General features: G+C 45.0%; 1 protein-coding gene across 3 annotated transcripts in view; it reads left to right on the top strand.

Annotated features, from left to right (window-relative positions):
* Positions 1–21,344, top strand: part of Patj (PATJ crumbs cell polarity complex component) — a 273,878-nt gene that overhangs the window by 76,934 nt on the left and 175,600 nt on the right. For all 3 annotated transcript variants that reach the window (XM_032901821.1, XM_032901815.1, XM_032901812.1), the window contains exons 17-20: positions 1,260–1,469; positions 5,029–5,151; positions 6,833–7,240; positions 16,177–16,300. In XM_032901821.1, the coding sequence (XP_032757712.1) occupies positions 1,260–1,469; positions 5,029–5,151; positions 6,833–7,240; positions 16,177–16,300 (865 nt within the window). The remainder of the gene's footprint in view (positions 1–1,259; positions 1,470–5,028; positions 5,152–6,832; positions 7,241–16,176; positions 16,301–21,344) is intronic.

The raw sequence follows: 21,344 nt of genomic DNA, 5'->3' as shown, positions 1-21,344 counted from the left end.
ACTTTCTGTCACCTGTGAAATGCAGACTGTAAGCTTGGTATTGTGGCTCATACTTGTAATCATAGCACTCAGTAAACTGAAGCAGGAGAATTACTCTGAGTTCCAGGTTTTTCTTCAGAGTGGTCTTTTTCAAGCAGATGCATTAATATGTCTGTTATCTTCTGTACTCTAATCAAAGAACACAGGGTCCTCCCACTGGGTGAGAGAGCTTCATATTGGCTTGCTCGTGAATTCCCTTTATCTATATTGGAATCTTTCTGATCTAGGCCCCGTAAATCGGTCATAATCCGATTATTTTAAACTACGCACTGTAAGCACATACCTGTATGTGTGTTGTATGTATGTCTGGTATGATGCTCTCATACCAGACAGTCACTTTACCATGCAATACTTATTCTTGTTTGTGTGGGAATGTGCATGCATGCATCTGTCTGTCTGTCTTGTCTGTCTGTCTGTGTCTATATGAGTATGTGTATGGTGCACAGGTAAGGTGCATACACCTGTATACACTGCAGAGGTCAGAGGGTGGTGCCTTGTGTCCTCCGTTGTCACTCTGCCTTTTTCTTCGAGGCAGGATCTCTCCTTGCATCTTGGGCTGGTCTTTCTCTAGTCAAATGGAAGCCAGCAAACCCCAGCATTCCTCCCATGTCTGTTCCACTTGGAGATAGGGCTATAGGTATCTGTGTCAACATTCGAACTCTGGCTCCTATGATTTGGGAGTAAGTGCTCTCAGTTGCTGAATTTTCTTTTCAGCTGCTAAATATACTTTAAAAATAATCATTCATCCTCCCTCCGTCCCTCCGTCCCTCCGTCCCTCCCTCCCTCCCTCATGTGGTTCCTAGAAGGATGCTAACTTTGAGTGATGGCGTGTTGTTTCTATTTTATGCTCCCCGTGGATCCTGCACGTGGACCAATGGCCACGTCTTTGTCCCACAGTATACCTAAGCTTGAGAGTGTTAGAGAATCTTGCCTTAACTGTTCCCAGATCTCTTGTGGCCTGTCACTGGAAGTTTAAAGAATACATTTATATGTATTGAACATTCAGACTACAGTTGAAACTGTTATGTTTATGCCTTCACCCTGATGTAAGCTGATATTATAAGATATATAGGATGGAGTTTTCTTTGATTTAAGCTTCTATAGAACAGCAGCAGAATACTGGCCATATGAGATAAACGAACCAGATTTGTGAAAGATAAGCTTTCTTAAGCCTGCATGTTTAATTCCAGGGGGCTGACTTTCTTTCATTTAACTTCTAGGACCCCCTGGATCCCACGAGGTCAGTGATTGTGATTCGCTCCTTGGTGGCGGATGGTGTAGCAGAAAGAAGTGGAGAACTTTTGCCTGGAGATCGCCTAGTCTCCGTCAATGAGTTCTCTCTGGACAATGCCACTCTTGCTGAGGCTGTGGAAGTGTTGAAGGCTGTACCCCCAGGAGTGGTGCACCTTGGCATCTGTAAGCCTTTGGTGGTGAGTTTGGGACTCAGTTAATACAGAGGGGTAATAGTGTGGTAGTTAACAACATGAACTTGGAAGACAAATACGCCTCACCTGTAAGGCTTGACTTGCGTTCATAAGGCAAATAAAACTAGTACTATAAAGAACATGGACAGGGGAAACCGACTTCTGTCCTTGAAATCTGTCCCATATGGCTGGCTACTGTGTGTGTGACCCTGTGCAAGTTTCTTTTCTTCGTTTTTATTTTAGTGCACAGGTGTGTGAGGTTTTTGTACATGTGTGCACTGCCCACAGAGGCCAGAGGAGTGCGTCAGATTCCCTGAGCTGTAGTTAGAGGTGAATGTAAGCCACAATTTGTGGGTGCTGGGGACTCACACCCAAACAGTCCCTAGCACCAAACTCTGCTGTTCTGAAAGAGCAGTAAGCAAGTTTCTGATGCCTCTGACTTACAACATTAGAGCAAGTTTCAGAAATACGGGCCATGCCACCCGATGTGACATACTGAGTGACTGCTCACTGCTGGCGGTGCCAGCCTTGCCCCTGCCACTTTTACTAACCCTTTGCCTTCGGGTTTCAAAATAGACTCTAAGTTTTAGTCACATCCCTTCAATGTCAATTAACATAATTTTCCATTTTAATTTTAGAACAGTGGTTCTCAACCTTCTTATCTTTCTATTCTTTAACACAGCCTCATGTTGTGGTGACCCCAACCATAAGATGATTTTGTTGGTACTTCATAACTAATTTGCTACTATTATGAACTGTGATGTAAATATCTAGCAAGGCTATCTGCTCTGTCACTCCTGTGAAAGGCTTGTTCCACCCTAAAGGGGTTGCAACCTACAGTTGAGAAGCACTGCTTCAGACTGATGTTCAGAAGGTACAGCGAGCTGGAATTCATAGCCTGCATTGGTTTTGTTCATATGGAAATGAAATGTTCACTCTTTCCTGTCATCATCTGTCACCAGCATGTCTGCTGAGCCCTAGTGCTGACCCCTTCCTGTGGTCAAATCGTTCTGAGGTCATTTTACCGTATGATGCACTGTTTCATGTTACTGTTCTTGACTGCAGGTCCTAAAACTGTGTTGTTGAGGTTCTTGGTGTAAAACAAATACTGATTGTCTTCATTTCATTTTGAATGAGTGTTTATTGTATGTCACTATATTTTAAGCCTCTCACATGTACTAATTAGTACTAATTCAACGCAACGTTAAGCCTCTCTTGTCATTCGTTACAAATGAGCCAGTGGAGACACAGAAGGTTGAGTAACTTTTCCAGAGTTTTTTCTTTAGTAAGGGGTGGAGTCGAAGTATGAGTCGAAGTATGACAGTTTCAAAACGTGTACCCTTTTTTAGGCATAGCCCGCTAAGCTCGCTTTATTACAATGTCCTCTTTAGTTTGCCTGCATGTATCTGAGTAGTAATTTGGTCATGGTAGGTTGTCAGCCTGGGTTTCAGAGAGCCTATTTCTAGCTTTGCTCTGAATAACCCAGTGAGTTTCAGACTTCAAAGGTGTGTAGGCTCAAAGAATCCAGTGGGAGACGGTTGAACTGGAGATCAAGGTCCCCTCCTCAGAGGCTGCTAGTTCTTCCCAACCCTCCCTCTTCAGTGGGCCGCCCATATCACTCTGATGCAGCACTCCATGTTTCATAAACGTTGGATCGGCGATTTGATAAAGTCAATCACTTTTATTCTATGAATCTTTTATAGAAATTCATAGTGGAATGAGCAAGACTAAAGAACTAGTCTTTTCTTGCCTCTGAAATTATTTTAGTGTGTAAATATATTCACGTGTTACATGATAGCAGCTCAGGAACCTCACTAGCTTGGTAGGCAGTGACGGTTATGTTCATACACACACACACACACACACACACACACACACACACACACCACATATATGGATAATGAGCAGTGTATTGCACAAAGTGTTTTTGGCTTAGGAAACTGCAGTGTGACCTTTGTTCTTTTTTTCATTTTTGTGCTTGAGATTGATTCTAGGACTTTTACATCACTGTCTTTTAAACCTCTCACATGCTTGCCCATGCTAATCACCCTACCAACATTACATTTTTTTATATTCTTCTATACACATTAAAATGCCTGAACATGGGCTGGAGAGATGGCTCAGCCGTTAAAAGCACTGGTTGTTCTTCCAGAGGTCCTGAGTTCAATTCCCAGCAACCACATGGTGGCTTACAACCATCTGTAATGGGATCCGATGCCCTCTTCTGGTGTGTCTGAAGATAACTACAGTGTACTCATATAAATGAAATTAATCTTTTAAAAAATGCCTGAATATAACAATGCCTATCAATTACTTTAACCATTTAAAGTTCAGTCTAGTACATGGCTGACCAAGATCTTGACTTTTCATATATGAGTTGTACTGCCTTAGGCAACAGATGGTAAATTGAAGTACACAGTGTGCTTTTTCATAAATTAAGGAGGGAGAACATTAATATTTTTATAAGTTTCACCTTTTTAGGTTGTGGCAAGTATTTTGTCTATATTTTCTCTGGCAGTTATTTACTCATCATGAGTATATGAGAAAATCCTTAGGCATGTGTGTCCTGTAGGAGAGAGACAACACAGGCTTTCCCTTTAAGCAGCATTAGGAAGTCTGAGGCAGTGTGAAAACATGGAACCTATTCCATTCAGAAGCTGAGACCCTAGAGCTCGGCCCTGGGAGGGATTTAGCCTCATCGTGAGGGTGAGGCTCCCAGGAGAGCTGGGGGATAGGAGGCCAAGCTTAAGGGACAGGTGAAGGGGATGGTAGAGGGCTCTGAATGAACAGGTGCATATGCTGTGACTCCTGGTGGAGGCAGGAGAATGTAAGTAAGAAGGTGGATGTGTAGCACAACAGTTACCTCTGTAGTAGTAAGCCCTGTAATAGCTGTACTTGTAGAACTACCATGAGGAATTGTCACCTTACCCATGATAGCAATTCATCTTATCTTCTGCAAACCTACCTCACACATATTGGCTACAAAAACCCTACTAAACTGGCTTTTAAAAACTGTACTGTGTCTTTAGCACTAGGCAGACCACACAGGCCCTGAAGCCCTGGGCTATGGAGCTGTGGCTACTCTGTGGCCTCAAGGCTGTGTACCCTGAGGCTTTCCCACCTCACTACCCACGTTGCTGATCTGTAAAACGAGGATTACATGGAGTGGTAATTGAGGACCTGGGCTCTGGAGTCAGATTCTGGACGTGTAACTATTGAGTGACTAGCACTAATTGAGCCCGTTCCTCATCGGTAAGCCTCTCTCTCAGTGCCCATTGGTGATGTGCACCTGAGTGTGTTCAAGTACCTAAGCCTATGCTTGGTGCAGGCCTCACGGCATAGCTGTACCTGCAAGGCCTTTCCTGGTGAGTGGCTTTTCTTTAAAGAATGCTTCAGATTGGTGAGCTGTGCCCTAAGGTCCCTTTTCTTTTCGGTGTGGGTAAATGTTGGCTTTGTTGATAGCATTTGCATAGCCTTTGTGGGTTATTGCAATGAATGAGAACTGTCTAAAGGGGAATTGAAGCTGAAGGATTTTCTTGATCATAAAAATGGTTTTTATTTTCAGGAGGAGGAGAAGGAGGAGAAGGAGGAACATTTTATTTTCCATTCAAACAACAATGGAGATAACAGTGAGTCTCCAGAAACCGTTCACGAGATCCACTCGTCTTTAATCCTCGAGGCACCCCAGGTATTTGATAAAGTTATCTGCCATTTGAATGGGGCGGGGGGAACACAAGCTTGTTCCCACTCACTTGGCTAAACAGTTACAAATGAACTCCACCCCTTCACCATTACAGGTGTGCCCTACCTGTAATTAGTATTTCTTAAATTAAAATTTTTCATTTAGTGTAACATTGTCTCTTTAATGACAGAAGTTGTAAGGCATTTTCAAAGAACAAACACTAGGGTTAACAGCACGGCTCACGGAAGACACTTGCCACCAAATGACCTGAGTCCAGCATCTGGAGCCTACAAGATAGGAGAAAACTAACTCTCACAGTGGTCCTTTGATTTCTACACATGCCCTCAGGCACATAACTTCTTCCATCTCCATAATCCCAAATAAATATAAAAATATTTTAAAAGAACAAGCATATTTTTAAACACTAATATACATTCAATATTTGGAAGAACGATTATATCATGGAAACAGACATCCATGTAAAATGCTATAGACATGGAGCCAAACATGCAAATTCACATTTGAAGCTTTCCCAAGAAGGTCTACTCGGACCTCTCTGGTCCTATAACCATAGACAGTATGTATTGAGTATTCCTTTTACTCCTGAAATGTACTTCGTTCTTTGCTGTAGTTGGTAACAACTGTCCAGCAATGTTCCTGGCATATATGTACAGTGTCTCAGACCGAGAAGCATTCCTATAATGTCCACCACCCTCTTAAAAATGTAGACATTTATTAACCATGATGTTTTCAAATATATCCTCTGACTGATCATCTTTTGAATCAGGTTTGTGGTATTGATTTACTGTTTCAATGTGAAGCTTAACCATGTGGTGGTAAGTTATGAGAAGGAAGCAGAGGGCAGGTTGATTGGAGACTTTGCACTAGGTAGTGCTTAATGGACAGGGCTTGCAGTAGAATGCGGGCTGATCTATAGGCAGTTAGGCCCCTGTTCAGCAGCCACCGGCTCAGCAGCGTCAGGGCAGAGGCTCAGCATAAACTGTTTTCATGCCTCTTTAGCATATTCTCAGTGTAGGTGAAATCTTGTTCTGTTATTTAGCTTCTTAGGAGAAATTTATACTCAAAGTGCTTGAGACACGACTATGTCCTCAATGTATAAAGAACTCTCTTTGTAAAGGGCTCGAGCTAGCGCTCTGCAGTGGAGTGTCACCTCGCATGTGCAAGGCCTTAGGCTCAGTCCTCTGTCCTTTAAAAAAGTAAAAAACAATGGGTTTTTAACTGTCCAGTAGCTTCACTTGTTGAGTGACTCATGCATGGCCACGCTGAGCTTGCAGTCTTTCCTATCTTAGGAAAGTAGGAAGTAGGAAGTGAGTCTGTGGTTATGAACTACCATTAGTATTAGGGAGAAGTTGCATCTGTGGTGTAACATTTTGACCGGATTCCTCACTGCGATGGAGAATTGTTGGTGGCTACTGTACAATGAAGCTTTCAGTGTGGTTTCCCTCACGTATGGCAAGTTCTGCCTCTTTACTCCATGTGTGTTTGCTGGGCTGTGCGGAATGGGCTGCAGTTTCTCTGGTTTCGTGATACAGAAGAGCACGTACTTCTGACCATGTGTTGGCCAGGCAGGGTGCTTCAGTCAGGTTGGCACCTTTCCTGGTTGAGGTGTATAGTGCACCTTTAAGACAAGTGAAGCTTAACCTTTTTAAAAACCTTTTCTTTACAGGGATTTAGAGATGAGCCATATCTTGAAGAACTCGTGGATGAACCTTTTCTAGATTTGGGGAAGTCTTTGCAGTTCCAACAAAAAGACATGGACAGCAGCTCAGAAGCCTGGGAAATGCATGAATTCCTGAGCCCTCGGCTGGAGAGAAGGGGTGAGGAAAGAGAGATGCTTGTTGACGAGGAGTATGAGATCTACCAAGACCACCTCCGGGACATGGAAGCACACCCACCACCTCCTCACATTCGGGAGCCCACTGCTGCATCTCCCAGGCTGGATCTCCAGGCCGGCCCCCAGTGGCTGCATGCTGACCTCTCAGGAGGAGAGGTACTCAAGTGTCACGACACAGAGTCCATGATGGCTGCTTATCCCCAGGAGATGCAGGACTATAGCTTCAGCACCGCAGACATGGTACGGCTTTGCTACACAGCCACCTCCTCCTCGCCCTGCCCCTCCGCCCCTTGCTCATATCACTCCCACAGATAAAACAGAAAGGAAATGGGCTTTTCACAGTCAGGGTGACTGACAGGATGCACTGCCAGGAGCGGAGCTGTGTGCTTGAGGTCACCCTCTTTGTATCACACTGCTTCTCTGAAATCGTGAGCTACGGATTACCTTGCTCTGTGTGTGTGTGTGTGTGTGTGTGTGTGTGTGTGTGTGTGTGTGTGTGTGTGTGTATGTGTAACATTTTTCTTCTCATTTCTCAGTTCAATAAAGAGTTCTTTAATCCTTAAGATTTTTTTTTTTAAATTCCCTAAAGGTAACATAGTTATATGTTTCTTGTATGGTATATTTGTCAGGGCAAAATTAACATAAAGTACATTATATATTATACGTTATTATATACAGTACATTATTATTGCTCTCTTTGCTGTTCATAACATAACTATGTGTGATGCAACAGTAGTGTGGCCAGAGAATGACTTGCATGTTTGAGACTGTCTGTTTATAACTTGGTAGGAAGCATTAACCTTCAGTAGGTTATCCTTACTATTAAATCACCAGTGAACTGGATTTTTTTAAAAATAAAATTATGTTTAATTAGTTGCCTTTTTGGTTTTTTGGTTGTTTATTTGTTTGTTTGTTTGTTTTTGAGGCAGGGTTTCTCTGCATAGCCTTGTCTGTCCTAGAACACGCTGTGTGGAACAGGCTGACCTCACACTCAGAAATCCACCTGCCTCCACCTCCCATACTGGGATTAAAGGCATGTGCCACCACCTCCTGGCCACCTGTCATATTGTCTTATTTTGTTTACTTTCTGGCCTGAATTACTTTTCAGACATGTGAGAAGAAAGTGACTCTAGATGGTGTTTTTATTTGTTGACGTTTTTTAGTTTTCTTACATGTGTGAGCATTTTGCCTGCATGTATGTTTGTGCACCATGTTCATGGCTGCTGCTTGCAGAGGCTAGAACTGGATGTCAGATCCCAGGAACTGGAGCTACAGATGCTCGTTAGCTGTCATGGGGTGCTGGGAATCGAGCCAGAGCCCATCGAAAGATCACCAGTGGCTCTTACCTCTGAGCCACCTTGGCTGCCCTAGAGGTGTCTTTAAAGGTATGAGGGTAGTGTGTTCATACAGGTCCCTGCTGTCTGCACAGGCGGATCCTTTCTGCGTGATAAGCAAAGTAGGTGGAAGGAAGCTGGCTTTCTTTCTCCCTTGCCTCCCATGGACGTTTTCCCTCTGTTCCTCATGCAGATCCTATGGCTTTGTTCTGTTGGGCAAGGTGCTACCCTAGCAATTGATGCAGCCTCAAAGATGCCCAGCCACAGAGGGTTCTGGGCAGTCTACCAGGGTGCAGATGTTTTTAATGTGTAAGTGGTGCTGAGAGCAGTGACACCGTTGCCTGGTATCCCCCACTGACAATAGCTTTCTCTGACAGCCCTTCCCCAGATCCTCAGTGTTCAGTTCACACTGGATGTCCACTGAGATAAGCACACTGGAACCAGAGATTGCTGAACGTGTACATACTCTTGTTTTGGCTGCTTTTTTCCATAAATAGAAAACTCCTATTCATTTAAATAAAAGACAAGTTAAAATACTGGTCCATGTTGCTATTTAAACATTTAAGGCAAGGGGTGAACTAGACAAACATATTTAGAACAGTTACTGGATACGTGTAGTCCAAAGTCATGTCTCAAACGTTGTATCAGGTTAAATCTTCTGCATATTTCCTGTCTATGTTCACAACAGTCACTTTCAGGTCACTCCAATTTCCTGTGTAGCTTGTTTGAGGTAAGGCAGTTCTTTAATTTGTACTTGTTAGTTTGCTCTTGGCTTCCATGGTAAACGCTGACCAAAGTCAGCCTTGGCAGGGAGTGCTGGCTTCAGCTTACACTTCTAGGTCATAGCCTATCACTAGGGTAAGACAAGGCAGCCACTCAAGCAAAAAGTGAAGCTGAAATACTGCTTATTGGCTTGCTCTCGGGCTCCTACTCTGCTAGCTTCTGGTACAGTCCAGACCAACTGATTAGAGATGGTGCCGCCAGCATGGGCTGGGCCCTTTCAGCCATGTCACGGGCCGGGATCCTTAGGACTGTCCTAAAGGTGAGGTTTTGTCTTCTCCGGTGACTCTGGGTGCCAAGCTGACAATCATATCTAACCAATACTGTGGGCGTTTGGTAAAGTGGTTTTATTGAGGCTTGTTCAAGACCGTACTCAGTGCTCACGGTTTGGAGGACAAGCACTTTAATTTCTGGACTGGTTTATAGTTGCCCGTATTGGTTACTTTGTCTTGCTTTAAAAACACACATGACCAAAGTGAGTTACAGAAGAATGTATTTGGGTTTAGAGTTCTAAAAGGTTAGAGACCATGACGGCAGCAAGTACAGCTAGCTACACGCTGGCTGTATCTAGAAGATGGGGGTTGGCGAGGAAACGGGAAGAGTACCAGGCTTGGAAACCTCGGAGCTCTGCCCAGGCGGCCTACCTCCTCCTGCAGTGCCCCATGTCCTAACCTGCCCAGCAGCACCACCAGCCAGGGAGCCAGTGCTCAAACATCTGAGCCACTGGGACATCTCATCCTGACCAGTGCAGGGGCCGACGACCTCTTTGTTGCTTCCCTTACTGAATTCTCTATTCTAGGCATTCTTGCTTGTTAGGACCATTTTCTTATGTAGAAGGAATAAGTTAGATCTCAAATAAAAATCAGCTCAGAGGACTGGCGGTCCATTTTCACACATGCTGTTAATGTTGTTATAAATTAAAATAGCCAATATGTGTTCATACTATTTCCTCTACACTTAACCAATTCACATTGAATTATATGGTTTATGGTTGTAGGATATATTGATAAAGATTGTTTCAGCTCTAATAAACTCTGAACTACTACCACTTGATTTTCTATTAATTCTATTAATGGTGGAGTGGGCTTGGATCTTTACTTGCCCACTGTTCAAACTGATGGACCTCTGGAATCATACCTTATCATGGAATCATACCCGATCATGGAATCATTCCTTATCGTACAATCATTCCTTATCATGTAATCCATGTTTGTCGTTTCTTATGCACGTCTTGAACCTGAAGCTGACTGCACAGCATTTTCAGTGGCCTGTATTCCATCATATGACGTCACATATGGAATTGTCCACTTGTGTAATGTAGGAACTTTCTTCAGATTTAGGAATAAACTAAGCTATCCAACCTATACTATTAACATAGATGATACAACGTTACAACCCCTGAGAGGATTTAAAACTATACTCAAATGTGTTAGGAACATGTAGTTCTTAGCACCCATTTAGTGTCCGGAAGAGGGTTGAGGACCATTATTGCTTCTGTCATGGTAAATACCATTACACTATTGGGTGACCACCATCTCTGTCCATCTCCAGAACCTTAGCTTCCTTCACAGAAATGTCGAGCCCATTGATTAATACATGCCCTCCCCTTGCCCGTCCCTGGCACTAGCTGTAACTCTATCTTCTGTTTAAGAATTTGAGTACTTTGTAGAAGTGAAGCTGTGATAACTACCATTCTATGCCTGGCTTATTTCATTGAGCGTAAGCTCTTCAAGGTTCATTCATGTATGTCAGACCACCTCACCTCATTTACCCTCTGTGTGTGTATTAGTGGAAAATCTTTTCTTCTGACCCTTTAAGATCAGATCTCGGAGAGTATCTGGTAAAGTGAGAGACGGCATTCGTGGAGAATTAGAAAGGGTTTCTGTGGGTAGAACACATTGGTTTGTTTAGAAATCACAGTGAAGTTGTGAGGGTGCAGAGGGGCCGCCACCTTCCGGCTGGAGTGGGTCTTAGGACTGCTGTTCTTTATGAGAGTAGACCAGCCTCCTGGACCGGTGACAGCTTGTTCCCCCAAGTGGCTCCTTGGCATAGCCCTCACCCCTGCCTTTGCGTGTGGGATTTTTGTTTGTTTGTCTGTCTTGTTTTGTTTTGTTTTTTTGAGACATGCTTGCGTAGGACAGGCTCTCGTCCACCTTGAAATGGACTTGCCTCGGTTCTCAGGGGCTGAGGTCCTAGGCCTGTGTCATCCAGCCAGCCAAAGCTGCCGCTTTTAGTCCTGTAAGGGAAGTTCTAAAGAATGGTGTCTTTTTGTACCTGCAGAATGTATGGTGTTTGTAGCTTAAGTCATCTGTGTAGCAACTCGCAGCATCTGAGAGTTGTCTCTCACGTGGCACATTTCGGCTTTCCACATATGCGCTGGCTACTGAACCAGGGTCCTTTGAAATGGCCATATGTGCTTTTAACTACTGAGCCGTGACCTGGGCCAGCAAGTCGATCCTCAGCGACAGGGCCCTCAGAAAGGGGACCAGGCGATCGGAAGCGATGATAGACGATGGAGAAGATAAGGAAGTTTGAGACCAGGTTTGTACAAGCTATGACTTAGGTCAAGTAAGCCTATTAAGTACAGCACCTTATGTTCTGTTTCGAGGAGAGAAGTGGGGCAGAGTAAGCTGAGTCTGTCATACAACGGGACCAAGTCAGTGGGAAGCTAATTAAACAAGTTTCACAAGGGCAGCACGGCATCTCGAGAGCATTATAAATCTACCATACAGCAGTCTTGGGACTGATAACCATGGCCAAATATGGTGGGAAGATTGGGTTCTTGGGATCTGAAGCCACAGTTTCCCCAAGGCCTTGGCCTCAGGCCATGACCTGCTCTGCCAAGCATATTCCTGTTTTTAGAGAAGGCTGTGTTTCTTCTCTGTGCATCAGTGCCTCAAGGTGTGTGTGTGGGAAGGGGGAGCCCTTAAAGGCCCGGGGCCAGGCTATTACTAGGTTTGCCAAACACTTTTCTTCTCTATACACCAGGGACCCAGGGGAAGCCTAGGTTGATCAGTCCAGCCCTCAGTAGAGCGGTGTCTCCAGTCCTCCACCCTATTGTTCTTGGATAATGTTGCTGTAAATATTGGCATATAAATACCTGCTCATGACCTGTTTTGGTTCTCTTGGGTTGTCAAACTAAATCACAACCAGAGATTCTTCAAAGGAAACTGGTGTTTCTTTGGGAGTGACAGAATGTGAATGCACAGGTCATAGGGATCAGTAAGCATTTCCAAGAGTCTAAAGTGAGTTTGTAAAAGAGAAGAATTTATGGTTACAGTTCATTGGATATGAAGTTCCTTCTCTTGAAGTCCTAAAGCCGTAGTTGGCCCAGCTTATTAATGGAGATGATTATCAGGCAAGCGTTCTGTTAGAAGTGCCTTGTCTGAACGTTTGCAGAACTAACAGATACCAAGCATTGTAAATGAAATGTGCGTGTTCCTGGGGCATGTCAAGCCTGGGTGTTCCCACTGGAAGATGTTAGAAATAGCTGAGCGTGGTGGGTACATGGAGTATATGAGCCAGGTGACCCCAAAATATGGGAGGTGGAGGCAGAGGATTAGGAGTTCAGGACCAGCTTTTGCTCTATAGTAAATTTGAAGTCAGTGCTGGGTTAGACCCTGACTTTAAACCAACAAAGAGCAAAGCCCTTAGACATTGTCTCTGACAGGCAAACACCGCTCCTATCCTTTCCTCATTCTCTGGTTCCGATCTCACTGTGATGTGACCAGAGGGCTTTGGTTAGTTTTTGCCAGAGCATTGTACTGTGCAGTGTCCAGTGTCCAGCCTTGTCACACCCTCGCTAATGCTGGTTTGTCTGACTTTTTCAGATTCCTGTTTGTGAGTAGCAATTGTGCCCTACTGTGGGATTAGTTTTGAGATGGCGACGTGCTTATGTTCCAGTGCCTTAGTTACTGTCCTGTTGTGCGAGGTGATGACTGCCCAACAGAAATTTTAAAGGAAGAGGGGGTTACCTTGGCTCATGGCTTCAAAGGGATTTCTACCTGTTTACTACTGCAGGGAATGCAAAATGGTGAGAACAGTTCTTGGTGGCAGGAATGTGGGAGAAGCTTATTCAGTGGCAGTGAACAGGGAACGGAGAACACAGGCTGGAACCAGAGGTGACCGGAACCCTACGAGGCCCATGCCTAGTGACCAGCTGCTGTTTACTAGGCCCTGCTTCCTGGAGGTTTCGGTGTTCAGAGTATCGCTGCAGGCACTTTATGGCCTGCAGGGGGCATTTCAGATTCCAAGCAGCTCTGGCTGGCTGTGAATTCCACGTTCTCTCGCCTTAGGCCTCAGAGATTACAGACATGCACCAGCACACCTATCTTGTTATGACTTTGATTTGCATTTTGTTACTTAGTGGTTAGTGATGTTAAGCATCTTTTTACGTTGACCCCCTATGTATATTGTGGGAAAACCTACTTTGCAACCATCTGCCCATTTTTTAAAGGTTTTGATTTTTTTGTTTATGTTTATGTTTTTGTTTTGATTTTGCTTCTGGATTATTTATCTCATAACGATGGGGTCTTTTTTCCCTTCTATTTGTAGAGGAATAAAAACCCAAAATCAATTTTCTAAAGGTCTAACCTTTCAAATTTGCTTCCTGGAGGCTGGGAAGATGGCTCAGCAGTTAAGAACACTGGTTGCTCTATCAGAGGACCTGGGCTCAGTGTCAGTACCTATCAGACAGGCACCAAGGTGTACAAGCAAGCATGTAGACAAAGCACTCATACGTGTGAAATAAAATCAAAGAGAATAAAATTTGAATCTTCTTTACTAAAATCCAAAATTATTGCAAAATGTTTCCTCGTTGAGTACCCCAGGCCTTCCGTCCACTCCTTTCCTTCCTTTGGGAAGTTACTGTTGCTTCTCTTCCAGTCCCGCAGTCATACCACTTCTCAGACCTGTGTGATTTAGAGGTGGGCAGTGCACTGCAGGCTCCGGTGGCCACCTGACTTTACATTCTCGTCTATGACCATTATTTGTTTGATGAAGCTGTCAGGAATTAGCATGGCAGTTCTCAGAATACGTTCTCTACCACTGAAGTTTGGCTATTTTCTTTTTAAGATTTATTTGTTTTATGTGAGTACACTGTAGCTGTCTTCAGACACACCAGAAGAGGTGTCAGATCTCATTACAGATGGCTGTGAGCCACCATGTGGTTGCTGGGAATTGAACCCAGGACCTCTGGAAGAGCAGTCAGTGCTCTTAACTGCCAAGCTATCTCTCTAGATCCAAAGACTGACTATAATAATTCTATAGAAAGTGAATCATTAGAAAATATAAACTTTCTTCACTTTGAACAATCAAAATCTCCAACAATAAAAAATCAGCAGTAGTGCCTGGTGTCCTGGTACAGTTTTGTGATTCTAACGGTCAGGAGTTGGAAGCAAAGGATCACAAACGAGGCCAGCTCAGATGAGTTACAGAGCTGGACCACATTACAGAGCTTGGAAAAGTAAGACCAAAGTTTTTAAAACGCTAATCTTAAATTAATTAATATATCTATATGGTAAGCATGTTTATAATCTTCCCTCTTCCTCCCTCTCTTCCTTCTCGACAATAAATCTTTATATAAAAAACTTTTTTAAATTTATGCTTATAGAAATTTATGACAACTTGTGTTCTCTGTCTGGGCTGCTACAACAGACATACCATTTTCTGGGGGAGGTTAACATCAGAAATTTATTATCCTTCTGAGGCTGAGAAGTCTAAGGTCAAGGAGTCAGTAGTTTCAGTGCTTAAGAAGGGCTCAATTTATAGTTTACAAATGAACCTTCTATAAGTGGGTTATCTAGAAACGTTGTACTGCACCTTTTCTTTCCGGCCACCAGTGTCCTTCATTTAGGCACTGTTTCCGTGTCCTGCATGCCTCACTGAGACCTGCCACTGAGGCCTGCCTCCTAACTCCTCTACTCGGGAGATGTGGGGCCAGACAAATCCTGTTTCCAAGGCTGCAGGGCCCTGAAATTAAATTACACTAAAATAGATAAACAAGAGAAAAGCATGCACACTTACTTCATAGCTTTCTGTAGCATGGGGGCCTCGTAAGGGAGGACCCAGAACAGGTGGGGTCAGTCCCTCAGGGACCGACTGACTGCGGAGGACGACTAAGCTGTGAAAGTGCTACTCAGTGATAGGGAGAGAGAGGCTTGGCGCCTCTGCTGCCCATCCTTGAAGATAGAGATGTGGCATTCTCTTTCCCTTCAGGGACAATGTCTTTCACGAGGGGATTTCGATTCCTGCTTCTTGTAGGAAACAGCTTGAAGTTCAAAACGATCCTTTTGTCCCTGCTGTGTTTCAAGTGCATTCGAATTAAAGCCTGTGTCTCACTACTTAACCTCTTTGAGTATTTTGATTTAACATAAGGCTTCGGAGAAGGCCCTAGTGTTTTAGCATTCCAGCAGTCTGCCTTTAAAAATCCGTAAAACACATGGCCAGGGAGGGAAGGCGAGAGGAAAGCACACTAAGTTATCAGCAGTGTCTGGCAATCTCTAAGTTCTCTTTTGGGCCGGTCTGACTGACAGGCATCTGGTGTATGCCTATGAGTCCAGTTGTTGGAAGGCTGTGAGTTCAAAGCCAACCTGGGTCAGTCAGTGAGATCCTGTCTGGAAGATGAAAATAGGTATACAGCAAGCAAAGAAAATAATAGGGCAAGGGGAGCAGAGCAAAGGCCGAGAAATAGCAATGTCTTAGGAACACACACATCTAGGAGGCCATATATCACCAAGTGGCTTGATTGACAGCCAGTTTGTGGTTTGTTTGTCTTTGTCTGTTATGGGTTATGCTCACTTGTATTCATTTGCTAATGCTTATAAACAAAACTCTTCCTAACTCTCCAGGTTTGCAGGTCTAGGCAGCGTTTGTTGCAAGTCATGGGAGAATAAACCCCATGCGGGTGGGGGAAGGGGGAGGTACAGGGGGTGTGGGCACAAGTGCGGGCACAGCAGCTCGAAGCCCCAGTTATCCATTGTATCCATGTCTGGTTTGAACAACATTGTGGCATTCTCACTGCTGCTTTAATATGCTGAATTTCTGGTTTTCTTTCTTTTCAAGATGGAAGAAACATTTGGCCTTGACTCCCGGCCGCCCATGCCCTCCTCTGAAGGAAATGGTCAGCACGGCCGATTTGATGACTTGGAACATCTTCACTCACTAGTGAGCCACGGGCTGGATTTAGGTTTGTGAGCATTGTTAGGGTATCTGTGGTCCTTGTGCTTTGCTTTGTGTACAGTGTGTTATACTGTCACACTTACATCCGGCTTGCTGCTTTTAAGGTTTTGAGATTAAACCATAATTACGTTGACTCCTGCTTACCTTCTGGCCCTCCAGTCCCTTCCCTCTCCTCACTATGATCTTTTGAACTTAAAACTTACTTCACCTGTCTTGGGACAAGGTTGGCTGAGAATTTCAACTTGATCTTTGAATTTCTGTGTATGGAGAGGGCTACACATGCTCTGTCTCATTCTGCTTTGTACTACAGCATAGACTGGAAGTGAGGCTCCTCTTTACGTGAACTGCGTCTCTACTGATATATGTTAAAGTCTCCGATGCTATTAAGTGGAATTGCCAGCTCACTGGATGGAGCTGTTAAATATTAATAAAGGGGTGCATAGTTGAAACATTCATGAAGTATTTTCATAACCATAAATTATAGTTGATTCTAGTACATTAATAACTTAGGTTCCATTAAAGAATTCTGAAAGTGTTATGCCTCTTTGCCAACTCAGAGTATCAACCTTCACCTACTTTTATCCATCTCACAGTGAAGTACTGACTTTTGCTCTGATCCTGAGATCCCGGGTGAGACTATTGTGACATCACATCGGGACTCGGGGCCACTGGGCAGGTCTTTGCTGCTGGAACCAGCTTGGCAGAACGCGCTTGGCTGTGACGTCTCATGTATCACGAGAAAGCTTTAGAACTTGATGACAGTTGGCCGTGAGGTCAAGACTGTTGTGTAGAGCCCCAGGACAGAGCCTGATGGTGGATAAAGCCATGCAGTGCTGACATTGGGTGGCCCTCTGTGTGACCAGAGCAGGACTTCACTAAGGAACCGTAGCTCAGATGAGTCTGCCCCTTTTCAGGCTCATAGCTTTTATCTCTCCTGCAGGAGATCTACTTTCTAACTTCACCCCATTTCCATGGGCCTCTGGTTAGTAAGGACTTCCTCGCCCACGGTTATGATAAGAGTGGACAGCGCACACTGGCCTGGTCACAGCGCACACTGGCCTGGCCACCGCAGTTGTTTTGTATGTGTCTTGCTGGGCACTGCTTGGGACCTTGCTGTCCTTCCTCTCTGCCTTTCTCCCTTCCTCCCTTCCGCCCTTCTTTACTTTCATTCAGCTTCTTATCATTAAATCAAATCCCCCAACAATGCTTCTGTGTGACTGTGCATGAAAACAACCCCCCCAGGGTTTAAGTCCTAATCTCAAAGGCTCTATATTAATTATACAGAATTGAGTTTTATTACGGCGTTTCCAATCAGATATGTGATGTCTTTGGCCACATTCATCTCCATTACCTCTTGCTCCCTGTTACTCATTGATCCTCTTCCTCTTTCCAACTTGTCCCCTTTTTATTTTCATGTCATCTCTTCACCAGTGATCCAGTGACGTTCATTAGGGTTTCTTAAAGAAGCACAGGTGGGGCATTCTTTATGGGGGCATACACAACTTGTTGGTGACTGCATTACTGAAGAAACTAACATCCCCTCTCCCAGAAACCATCTGTAGATTCTCACAGAGGAGTTGGGGGAACACCGTTCAACTTTACAAGGCCATATGTAGTTATTCTTAAAAATATCACTTGGGGACTGCTGCTAAAGTCATGTGTTGTGGACTTGTCCTCACTCAGAAACCATTTATAAGCACAGGTGCCAGGAGATGCCGTGACAGACGTGACAATATTGCTTGGTTGCTCATCCCAGCTAGGAGGACAGTGATGTGGGCTGATAGATGTCTCAGCAAACATGCATACCAAGTTGATAAAATTCAGATTTTCATTTTCCTCTTGAGAGCTTTGCTCAGCAAGCAACAGACCCTACTTGAATACCAGGCTGCTCTGTAGTAAGTCGCTGATCTGCTGGTAGCCTCTCCAAGCCTCTCTCTCCTCTGGCAGAAGAAAGACTAGATCTGAGAGTTTGAGAATCCCTTTCAAATCTGCAGTGCACAAGCCCACTCTATCAGCAACAAGCCATCTTACCTTTATAGAGCAATTAATTTTGAAATCATCTATTGATAGCCTGTGTGTAACAGGCTATTCATGACCTTATGGCTAATCTAAAATGATGACTTTGGACTTTGGATGTGACTAAGTGGCAGTAGAGCACATGGTGGTGTCCTCACCAACAGAAAACAGCGGCAAAAAAAAACAAAACAAAAAACAAAACAAAACAAAAAACCAACCACACCAGCATAATGTGGTTTCTTTAAAACACTCACAGTCCATGGAGTGTGAGAACAAACTTGTAAATGAGTTATCCCAAGACTCCCGGAAGAAACAACTCCATTTCCATCTTACCGCCCACTCTGGATGGCTTTCCGTCCTATGTACCCATTTCCAGTCTAGTCCTCGCTGTAGGCGAAGCTTCTGGAGGGCGAGTGCTGTCACGAATGGGCTCAGTTCTCACCGTGTGCGCAGACATAGTATTCGTCAGGTGGGCAGGCAGCAGGCTGCTTGTGTGCCTGTTTAACACCTCAGCTCACTTTGCTTGGTTTCTGTTGCTGAGGTCTACAATCACCTCACCGTGTATAAAGGTTTGGAAAATTCTCCCCATTCCTCGTCTGTAAGCGTTAACTTCCATTTATCCTGGGGCCTTTTTTATAACCTCCCTGTTTTTATAACCTCTGTGCCCATTTCAGCCATTGCCTAACGACTGCGTAGGCCTCCAGGACATGATTTGTTTTATGGGCTGGTGGGTGCTGGGAGCACAGGGTGAACAGCTCTATAAAGTATGTGTCAAACACTGTGAGAGGTGAGAAATGGGCATTCGAGTGCTGGCAAAGGGCCAGAGGGGAGGCAGTGGGCAGCAGACCCTGGTAACAGGCATGAGAAGAGGTAACTCTCACAGCACAGCAGTGGACTGTGTGAGAGATTGCTTGGCAAGTGGAACCTTTGTTGTGCTCACCTTCTCTGCCTGGGTCCTGCTTCCCCCCGTGCATTGAGTGGAGGTGCACAGGCAACCCCCGGAGCTGTCAGGTCTGCTTTGACCAGCACCCAGGAATGGGGTCCCAGCAGTTGGCAATGAAAGTGTCTGGAGATGGGGAAGACATCTGAGTATGATAATTCTATTCCCCGTATCTCTGCTGTTTTGACACTTGATCAAGACCAGAAGCAAAAGGAGTTGTCATTTAGTAGACAGGTCTTCAATGGATGGCATCCACAGGAAAAGATGGGACGGATTGTCTGACTGACAAGTCAGTTCCAGTTTTCTAGAGACTCAAGGAAGGCCTTTGGTGTAAAATCCCTCATGTTCTCACAGACACGAGGACGGACTAGCTGAGCGTTCATATTGGGTAGAATTTGCTCTAGTGATGAGTAAGCTGATGTTACTGTAGGTGCAGGCCTCTAGAAAGGGCCTCAGCCTCCTCAGCCTGCCTTAGTGATTCCTTTATTGAGCAGACAGAAAGAGGACACGTGTGGCCTGTCTTACACATGTCTTACACCATCTTACATGTTCTAGGAAACAGGAGGAGGTGAAGGAGGCAGCCGGGGTTCCCTATGTTGGGTTAAAGAGCAGATATCCAAAGCAGTCCTAGAGTCTGGAATAAAGGTCTCCATTAAAAGAAAGTCAGGAGGCTGAGGCACAGGCAAAGCTATAGAGTACTTAGACTGCATGACGAGGACTAGGCTGTGGCAGGAAGCATGGAGAAGAGTGGGGAAACTATTTGGACCCTAGTCCTAACACCCCAGGTTAGGTTGGAAGAGGGAGAGGTTTCTGATTTATCTTTGAAGAGCTCTGAGCACAGTAAGGGTAGTGGGACTGGGCAATCAGGCAGGCAGGGCAGGCTAGACCAGGAGCAGGCAGGGAGCAGGGCAGGCTAGGCCAGGGGCAGGCAGGGGGCAGGGCAGGCTAGGCCAGGGCCAGGCAGGGAGCAGGGCAGGCTGGGCCAGGGGCAGGCAGGGAGCAGGGCAGGCTGGGCCAGGGGCAGGCAGGGAGCAGGGCAGGCTAGGCCAGGGCAGGCAGGGCAGGCTAGGCCAGGGGCAGGCAGGGCAGGCTAGGCCAGGGGCAGGCAGGGCAGGCTAGGCCAGGGCAGGCAGGGCAGGCAGGGCCAGGGCAGGCAGGGCAGGCTAGGCCAGGGCAGGCAGGGCAGGCTAGAGTCAAGCCAGGTGCGACCACTCGGGGGCTGCAGCTGCAGTGTTTCCACGTTCACTTGTGTTTTGGTTTCAGGCTCGCCCACCTCTGGCTCCCATCCTACTTCTTATGGCTGAGTAGAGGTGCTTTTACTTTTGGTGGGGAGTCATAATATTTATTGAGTTCCACCTTTCCCCTCCTCATGCTGTCTCCTGTGCCTAACATACATGATGCAGCTGTGAGTAGTTCCTGGCTACTTGTCTGAAGTCCCTGTATCTTCTCTGTCCCCCGATTGCTTCGTTTTCTTCCCTAGAGCTCAGGGCTTCTGAGCTCAGTCCAGGTGTCCATTCCGTGTCTCACCGTTAGAATGGTAGCTCTGTGCTGCGAGGACTTTTGTAGATTTTTTGAACTTTCTGGCAAGTAGTAGATGCTCCGTGTACGTTTGTTGAGTGAATATTTAAAAGCCACAAACGCCTGTATTTGAAGCTCTCAGCCACCTATGACTCCTTACATTTTGCAGGATGGTGAATAAAATACATTGTCCTTTTAAAAATTATAACCTCTGGCTTAACTTCTGAAAGAAATCTTTTTTAAAAACAAGTGTCCAAATCAAATAACTTTAACAACTTCTTTTTCACATGCATTTGTTTATGAAGAGTCAGAGGTGGCACTGTCCTGCCGTCATGTCACCTGGGTTCTAGGGCTTGAACTCCAGTCACCAGACGGTTGCAAGCAACTTCCCCTGAGCCAGGGCCCCTCAAATAATAATCTTGGTGAAAGTCTGTATCGTGTTTCATGTTGCTTGGATAAGTGCTGCATTATTTACTGTGATGCCGCCCTGTAAAGTAGCATCCCATCTCCTTGGCTTGAAACCTACACTTTGTAAATCGTAGCGTTTCACATTTTCTTCAAGAATACCAATTTCAAA

Source organism: Rattus rattus, chromosome 1, assembly GCF_011064425.1.
Source record: "Rattus rattus isolate New Zealand chromosome 1, Rrattus_CSIRO_v1, whole genome shotgun sequence".
Lineage (NCBI taxonomy): Eukaryota > Metazoa > Chordata > Mammalia > Rodentia > Muridae > Rattus > Rattus rattus.
Note: the sequence above shows the minus strand (reverse complement) of the source record. Positions and strands in the feature narration are given on the sequence as shown.